This window comes from Thunnus thynnus, chromosome 1, assembly GCF_963924715.1.
Source record: "Thunnus thynnus chromosome 1, fThuThy2.1, whole genome shotgun sequence".
Classification (NCBI taxonomy): Eukaryota; Metazoa; Chordata; class Actinopteri; order Scombriformes; family Scombridae; genus Thunnus; species Thunnus thynnus.
The window spans coordinates 36,246,019-36,255,734 of NC_089517.1; the positions used below are offsets into that span (position 1 = coordinate 36,246,019).

General features: G+C 37.5%; 1 protein-coding gene across 1 annotated transcript in view; it reads left to right on the forward strand.

The window, feature by feature from the left end:
- Nucleotides 1–6,482, forward strand: part of LOC137187652 (plakophilin-3-like) — a 40,790-nt gene extending 34,308 nt beyond the window's left edge. The window contains exon 13 of the mRNA XM_067596719.1: nt 4,966–6,482. Within this exon, the coding sequence (XP_067452820.1) occupies nt 4,966–5,007 (42 nt within the window). The 3' untranslated portion in view covers nt 5,008–6,482. The remainder of the gene's footprint in view (nt 1–4,965) is intronic.
- Nucleotides 6,483–9,716: the final 3,234 nt, after the last annotated feature.

The window sequence follows — 9,716 nt, forward strand, 5'->3', positions numbered from 1 at the left end:
GAATTTATTTCAGTGCATGATCATCTCTATATTCATGATATGTCAGTTAGAGTTGATACAACCTGCATAAAACGTTTTTTTAATATTAGAAGTAGATTTCAATGCACATTGAGGAGCTGCTTGAAAAGAAAAATAGCTAATGAAATAGCTAGTTACAGTCAGTTTAATGTAATTTCATTTAATTTTCTTTAAATTTTTATGTATGTAATTACGTCATTACATCATAGATATGCAAATTAGCATATCACATCATCTAATGACATCTAACGACTTTTCCTGCAGGCTTTAGCTATTTACCACTGGAAATAGTAGGCAACACTGGCAAGAAATTTATATCAAGTGCAAGCTAGCTGGTGAGATAGCCACAAGCTAGCCTCAGCTAAAGCTATAACTAAATTTGTTTACTGTGTCTCTAGTTGTCAATTGTAATTGAAAAATATCTATTTTGATGAACAAACTACTTTGAAATCAGTTTGTTATTCCACAGTATGTTAAATAAATTAGGTAGTATCTAAATCCAATCAAAAAACTGGTAATAAAAACTCCTACCAGCTAGCTTAACAGAGTAGCATTAAACTTTGACTTTTGATTTAAGTATAAATATTTATAGTAGGTGAATAAACAGGGACATAATCCTTGTGAACTAGGAACTATATCAAAATAATAAAATAATTTTAAAAATAGTCTTATTTGTTATTTTCTTAAGAACATATTTTGCATATTCCTCTCACATTCAGTGAAGATTATCCAGAGACCTTTTTTTGGCGTTATGTAGGTTCTAGAGCAATGATATCTTTGAGTAATCAGCCTAAGAAGACATAAAATAAAGGCATTACAACCTTACTGTTATGCAGTTTGCTGGTCTGAAAATGTTGAACCCTTTTTGTGAACTTCACTGCCTCTATATACTTTCCTCTATTTTACCTGAATGAACATCTTGGATGATAGCCATTAGCCGTGTTTCCATCAATGTATTTTTATGTGCATTTTGAAGTATCACATTAGAAATGGGTGATTGAAATGGCAAAACTTGAAAAAAACTCAATTCTTCCTCAATTTTGCAAAAAAAAAGTTTTTACGCTTGCTTGAGGTGGTTTTTGCCTTTTTTTAAAAAGTTAATTAAGTTCTGATGTAGCAAACATTTAACGCACATGACTGATGTTTCATCTGTATAAACCTATGGTATGAGTGTGATTCTGTTTTCTTTCGAAGCTGTGTATGGTGTCAGTTTGAAATAAAGATTATTTCATTTTGTCTCTTCTGCTCCACTGAAGAGACGAAAAAAAACAGCAGATAAAAACAGTAGATCAGTGTGGAGCGATGAGGAGACTAACACTTCTCAAATTACTACTTGAAACAAAAAGATAAATGGGAGCAGAATGTGTGGGTTTTGGCTGACATTGTGCTTTCAACTTCTGTCTCCACCAGATGGTTTTCTAGTTTGTGTCTGCCCACATCCGTTTCTTATTCCTCTTAACCTCTACTCCTCCTTTCCCATTGGTCTCCTCTTCCTCCCTCCTTTGCTCTATTCTGAAAGGCTGGACCTTGTTACACTCTGGCCATGCCTTATCTGAGGAGAGTTGGCTCCGCAAAATCAAATATTTTCTCTGTGGCTGATAACAATTATTTTGGAGTTAGTGAAGGTTTTCTCTTCGTTTCTGTCATGCCACACATTGGGAAAGCAGTGGTGATGCAATTCTTACTCAAAACAGTCACTTTTCAATCCTTTTATTCGTAACTATTATTTCTGTCAAAAATACAAAACATCATAATGGAGTAAGGATACTTGAAGAAAATAAAATGTTGCCTTGTAGATTTAATAATTCTTAGGAAACAAGAGTTTTATAGTTAAATTTTGTTCATGTTGGATATATAACTTACTGGAAATTTTAGGTACCTACCCAACACAATTTACAAAATTTACAGAGATGCAGCAGTTTTTGCTAATTTAAAAAACTTAAAAAAAAAACTGTATTTTTTCGGCCACTTGGGGGTAGCATGAAAAGTGTAAAGTGTAACACAAAGAGACTTTATTTACACATCCTGCAGACACGGAGGAACATTAACATCCAGTTTGTGTCCACTGGACAAAGTCCAATATGCATTCTCCTTTAGCTCAGTTTTGCTCTCCAACAACTACTGTGGGAAATATCTGACTCTTTATCTGCTAAATGCTCCACTATGTTCAACAGGCTACTCACTGACTGTGTGTGTCTGTAGTTTGGTGTTGGGCAGATAGTATACGGTGGGTTTTTAATGAGTAACTTGGTTTAACTTCTGACTTTGCTACAGTGATGTGCAGGTTTACCTCAGGACCCTGTGACATCACTGTTGGGTGTGGCTACAGGTACAACAGGAAACTTGCTTGAAACTTTCAACCAGAGAGGGCAGCAAAACATTGTTTTTCAGCCTGGAGTTAGAAGTGTGTGGAATTTAGTGGTGTTTCGCTGAACAGACTTGGCAGAAATGGAATATAATATTCATAAGTATGTTTTAATTAGCGTATAATGACATGAAACTAAGAATTGTTGTGTTTTCGTTACCTTAGAATGAGCCATTTATAGCTACAAAGGGAGCAGGTCCTCCTCCATGGAGCCCGCTATGGTGCACCGCCACAGTAACCCAGAATGGACAAACCTTTCGCATTTTTTCATGAGTTTCACGGCCCCAGTATGTTCTCCTACATGCTTAGAAGGGGAAGGGGAAGGGGAGGGGTATGCATTTGGTTACATTCAGCAACCTCACTGCTACATGCCACCAAATCCTACACACTGGTCCTTTATGTTACGAAACAGAATATGTGAGGGGGGTTATAATTACGAGAAAGGTATTATCAAATCGTTCAGATCATTCTCAAATTTCTTTTAGAGAAAAAATCAAAAATGACTTCCTTTGGCTGATATTTATCAAGAAATAATTGAGGAATTAACACAGCAACATAAGATTAGAACTTGGGAAATGTATTTCACTGGAACTTTAAAGCTTTTCACTGAAAACAGCTGCCTGGTACAGCTGGAATCCATGCTGATGAGAGCAGTGAGACTGAACCAAAACAGTTAAGTCACAGGCCAGAAAACCAAAACAATTAGTTAAGACACTACAGAGCTGAGGGGAATTGCAGTTGGTTGATAATCCTCTGTGAGTTTGTGCAGTGTAGCTCTACAACTGTGTAGGATAAGCAACAATTTAGCGTTTATTATTCAGCTGTTAAGCTAATGAAGAAGATAAAAAAACATGCTATGCTTAATGATTTTTTTCCACAGAACAATGGGAATCATTGAAATTGGGAATGAACTAAAAAATCTGAAAATATTTTAAAATAACAATGAGAACAAGGTGGTTGTCCTCAGTTTATGAAGTTGATAAAGATTCAAAGTGAGTGGCTAACAGGATTACAGGAGCCTGGGCACGAACAGGAGAAGCAGCTCCTTTTATAGATGGACCAGTCTTCTGTGGAATGCCACACTGATTCTTTTAGATAACACTTTATTCCTCTAATGCGGCTGTGAAGGGTTTCTTGTTGTAAGTGGAAATAAAATGAAAAAAGTTACAAAACTACAAAAACAAAAACAAAACTACACTTGAATAATTTTACTGATGTAACAATTTCGTCAATTTTGTCAAACACAATAACTACACTCCAGCTTTCTACATTCTTGTGAGGATCCGTGCTTTATCTCCTGAATACTCTACTTGTGTCTATCACTGCCGGTGTTTGGCCTGAGTTTTGTCGAGTTTTTAGTTCTTGAGTGATCCCTCGCAGCAGGAATGTGGAGAATCTGGCTGAGAGGTTTTGGGTTTGTCTCTTTTGTGTCCTCTGGGATGAATAAAAGAAGAGTTTGTTAGGTGGACTTGGCAGCCGCTGAACTCTGTTATGTTCTTCCCGTATAACCCCTTTCCCCCCTCCTCCAAATCACACACACACCAGCCCCACACTGAACCCGACACAGCAAACAAAAGCTGCATGTTTAGCTGTCTGCTGGGTGGTCATGGTGAAGTTATTACAGTTGATAGATATCCTGTTGTGCATCTGTCCTCAACCAGTCTCATGCAGTTGCACACCACTTGCTGTACATGACGGGTTGTCCTCACGAGTTACAATAAAAACAAACTGACCCAAGTAGAGATACATGGAAAACTACTGAACAGATTGCCATGTAATGTGCTGTGGCTATTCATGGTTCCCAGAGGGTGAAGCTTTATCATTTGGGACACTCCATGAGCTTTCCTCAGGACAAAATGTGTGCCCACAAGGTATTTCCTCCACCAACTATGATGTAGATCTGCGCTTTTATTAAATATGAAGGCAGGAATTCCCCACTAAATGATCTTTTCATATTTACAATTGATTTAATCATTGTGTTTAATGTGAAAGGTGTTGCTCATAGTAATGAACCCACAGATAATGATCTTCCCTCAGCTCTACAGATCATTGTAGTGTCTTTCAGCTTTCATTATTTTGGTTTCTAGTCAGCAGTCTTACCACTTTGGTTCATTATCACTGCTAAAGAACCAGTATTTCCCTCAGGAGCTGGTGGGGATCAAACCAGAGCTATAAGGAGAGTGAATATTGGACATGTCTACAAATATGACTCCAAATATATGTTAATGTTGGTCTGTGTCTGCTGAATGTGTAAACTGACGACTGTTTGCTAACTTCATAAGGTCAGTGTTGTGTTTTCAGCTTGTCCAGCTTCCTCCAAGTGGTCAAAAAAATCAATGAATACTGCTCAATCAATTAAAGCGAAAACTGCTCATAGGTAGAAATATAGTTAATAATTATTATGGCATTCATAGGTTAAAGGACTACAAGAATACACAGTTATGCCATATTTGGATTGAAGTTTATGTTGTGGGATAATTGGAGGACACTGGTCCGACCGCAGACATTGTGAAAGACACTATGGTTTTACTTTTTTTTTACATTTTTTCACACTGTTTGTATTGTGTCTTTATGTCTTTCAGAAAGGATTTGCTCGTCGAGATTTCACAGATGCCACCATCTAAGCTGCAAGGCATTACATGATTGATTCCAAGTGTTTGACCTCACGGGTCAAGGTTGCTTTGAGGAATAGAAGATGAACAGAAAGATATAATGAGCAGATGATCTCACCATGATGGACTTAAAGGAAGAGACAAAATGGACTGGAGCCAGTGGAGCGATGGGACTAAGTTTGTCCTCTTTCTGGTGGTTTTGTGTTTAACTTGGCTTGGTGTACAGCAGATAGGCTGTGATGATGTCAATTTACCGCTAATGCTCAAGCACACACAGTGGACTTCACCCTGCAAAAATTGTTATATGCTCTGTGTGTATATTTAGGGTTTGACTGATATTCTTTTTTACACTAATTTTTTTTTTTACACTAATTCCAATTATTTTGGACTTTTGCTGATAGCTGATAAAATTAATGGTGCTCTAAATTTCAGTTATATTATATATATAAGTGTTGGGTATAGAATGATCTGATTTTCCTCAGTTTACTTGCAGTCGACAGCAAGCCTGACAGGGAGGGTGTGATGTGTGCTGAAGTTGGCAATAGCCCGTCATACTTACCAATCAGGGACATGATCCCTCACCGGCTTCCCACTCACAAACACCTCTGTGTTAGTTGGACACAACCGTGTTAAGCCCGCACTGTATATCAGCAAACCAATACATCAGTCTGACCCTATTGTTTGTGTGCACGTGTGGCTATGAATGTGCTGTAGTATGTCTAGTTAAACCATTATGTTGTTTTTGTACAGAAAGCTTTCAAATCAAGCCAAGGACAGAGATGGGGCGATAAAGACTTATTTTAACTGGAACAAGCCTGCAGCCAGTTATGCAAATAGGCACAGAGCCAGAAGTTCACAAGACTGTCCAACCTGGACCATAAGTCATTTAAATAATTGTAGATTTACTTAACTATCATGATACCATCTCTGGATTCATTTAATTTTACTTTGTAGCAAGAAGGTGTGATGCTGTGTTCATGTTATGTCAGATTTACTATAAATATAAGCCGTCATTCACATCAGCCTTTTAGTGGTAAATAAGTGTTCAGTCAGGGGACACACAAGTGATGCAGCCTAAAGATTATAACAGTTTATTAAAACAGTATTTCATTCTATGAAGGATATTTGGTGTTGATGAAATCTGCCTGAGCAGCTACAGTATAGACTGGTTTGTGACAGCAGAACAGCAAAGAGGTAAAGTAGTTTTTTTATTTGCCTCCACAAGCATGTTCATGTCCTGTACACATAATCCAGTAAATTTATGGGGTAATGTTAATAAGGTAGAGACCAGGAGTTTTAAAACAAATTTTGAAGAATAAAACACTAAGTGGTCCATTAAGATGAATTCATTTTTTGTGTTGTCTGACATTTCCTGTCCATATGACTGGCAAACATGGTGGAATGATGTAAACTGATGGTGACAGTCTAAGGTAATATGAGTAAAAAATGACCATATCTGTTCATTAATAAAATCAAAACTACTCACACAGTGTGTCTGCTTGGTGCTGTTTCTTGACTTTGTGAATTGTGTGGTGTTGCAGTGAGCAGAGAAGGTGGAAAGTAAATTCCCTAAATCTGAATGATTTGTTCACTGCTGTAACTTCACCTAATGTGAGAAGGATCCATCTGACTGAGTTATCCACACATTAATTTACTTAAATCACACAGATGTTTAGCAAATAAATCATTTTATGGTAAATTCAGAACAAATTACACGTATTTACCAAGTATACTTACCTTGTATTTTTAATATGGCAAACAAATTTAAAGGACATTCCAACCAAAGCTGTGGTGTAGTGTGTGCAGTCCAGCAAGACTACAAGTACAGAGCTACAACTAGCAGCTCTGTGAAGCTGTACACAGCAGTGCATTTAGCTAAATTCTGACGTCAGTGTGCTAACATGCTGATATTTAGCAGGTATACTGTTTACCTTGCTCACCAGGTTAGTTTAGCATGTTAGCATGCCAACATATGCTAATTAGCACTGAACACAAAGTACAGCTAATGAGGACATATGAAAAAGTTTGTCCGATAGTTGTGGAGACATTTCACATAAAAACAAAAATGTGGACCTCACGGTAGCACTTGAGAAAAAGTCAGGGGATCGTCAAAGTCAACTGGATTTCATCCTCTGGAAATTTTAAAATCTTATTACAATTTATTCTGGTGTTTTTAAATATAAAATGATTGGCTAGAGAGGCTTACCAAGGCTGTTCTGAAGGTTAAAAAAGGCCACCACTGCAGACAAAGAGAGGAAACTTCACCAAACGTCAGATAAGTTCCTTATGTGATCTCAAGGGAGAGCTGTGCAGGAACACAGGCAGAGTTGATGTAGAGGTGAAATTAATCAGAAACAGCGATCTCAGGAGCCAGCACCATAATGAACCTTCGCACAGAATATAATAAAACAGGTTGACAAATGAACCCAAACAACAATTAGCCTGGCTTCACAAATTAGTATCTTGTGCGCACAATGATGAAAATCATGGCTTTGAAAAATACACAGTATATGCTGCTTGTCAAATATGATCAATGATGTGAGTATATAGTGTGTTATTAAAGAAAAAAAATCCTACTTTTGATTTTCTTACACTGTTCTTTTTAAGCACTTAAGTCTAGCAGAATGTAAGTGAAAGGCAAAGTGGAGTAACAGAATGGAGGATTTGTCTTCAAGGATGAGTGGGAGAAAGTGCTGTAACCTTCAGACCTCAACTGGAGTATGATGTAGACCAGTAGGAGCCTCAAAGCACTTATCTAGCAGAGGGAGGAAGGGAGGGTTTTTCTGGGGAATGAAAGACCTGTGTCTGCAGTGGGAAAAACAGGGGAGAGGGGTTTCAACATGAGCACAACAGAGCCTTAAATGCTGAGCTCAGGGTAGAAGACTTTTTTATTCAAAATAAATTCTATTCATTTTATTAAATATCAGTGTGTCAGTTGGTATGCTCATGATTAATGAACATTCATTGGAATATTTTTTAAAATCTCATATCAGTTTAAAGAATCAATCATCCCACAGAACTCAAATTAAAACAGAATCCGACTTAAAGCTGCACTCATTTTAACAATCAATCGAATGACATGTGTAATGTGAAAGGTTTTGCATGTAATGAGCCCACTGACTGCTGACTCTGCACTTCCTCTCAAATCTAAAGAGAATTTTTTTGAGCCCACTGTTTTGGTTTCTCAGCCTGCTTCTTTACTGTTTTGGTTCAGTCTCACAGCTCTCATCAACCTTGTTTCCAGACACAGAAGGCAGCTGATTCAGTGAAACAGCCCCAATAAACCAGTTATACACTACCTGCCCAGCACCAAACAGACAGAGTTAGAGACTAAATGGTGAACACAGTGGAACATTTAGCTGCTAAAGAGTCAGATATTTCCCTCAGAAGTTTAAGGAGAACACAGCTAAAATACAAGTGAATTTTGGACTTACATTTGTCAGTTTGCCTGAAACATGAATTAAATGAAAGTTAACGTTGTTCTGTGTCTGCTTGGGGTGTAAATATGAACACTTTTGCCACAATGACATGACTTTAAAAACTGAGTTTGGAGGCACACTGTGGTTGCAGTGACCCAATCTCCACTCCAGGAGCTTCAGAGTTTCATCCAGTTTAATCACAGGGGTTACAGAGCAGTCATGTGGACTCTTCTCTTCCCTCCAACCTCAGAAACCTCAACCTCAGACTGAGCATTGCTGACCTCTGTCATACATACCAGCAGAACTTCCAAACCTCCTTATGTCCAATATAAGCTCTGCCTAACTATGTCTCATAAATGTTATCAATTAGATGAGTATATATGATATGATATCTACACATTATCTAACTGAAGGAACCTCACCTTACAGAGTTTACAGTTTGAAGTTATATTCCAGAGTAAGTGTCTTACTTTTTGAAAGTGGATTTCAGGATGGACAGTTTGATGCTGCTTTGATGGATCTTCACTGCCCTCTTGTGACTGAACTACTGACCTAAAGTGAAGGATGATTCATATGTTTGTCTCGGGGTTTCCCTGGGTTTCGTGACATGCAGCTGTACCATCTGCAGCTGAAATCCAGCCAGGGTCTGGGTCACTGATTTAGTAGACAGGGAAAATAAAGGAAGGAAGGAAAAAGACAAAAATGTTGTGAGGGCAGCCGCTATTCTCCAGATGATGTGACTGGATCAACATGGACTCAAGAAAGTGTACAAAAGCTCAGAAGATCAAGATCATGCGGAATGATCCTGCATACATCAGGCAAACATTAATACCTGCTGCTGTTTGATGACTGAGGAGTTTAATCAATTCAAATAAAGGACTTCATACATTCTACAAACAGTTGTGAATGATAATATAGGTAAGAGTTAGACATTAATTGAACACAAGCACAGTCTTAACTCCACTTGCTGTTGACAGTAATGTTTGATCATTATTAATAAAATCTAGCAGGATTGGTTTGTATTGAGTTTTCTGTTCAATTTTTTGAAGTTTATTGAAGGTCTATGTCACACTAACCCTATAAATTAAATTGGTCATTTAACAGCAGCTAATCCAGAATCGGGGTTATTAAGTGACTGTATTTTTATGATGAGATACATGCTGGTGATGCAAAGGGTAAATGTAACCTAACATGAATTTTCACTTTACAGCCAAAAGAAATGGATTGTTGGCTGCAAGACATTGACCTGAAGAGAAAACCTTTACATTTTTTAGGTTTATTTCAAGTTTTAGTTTACTTTAT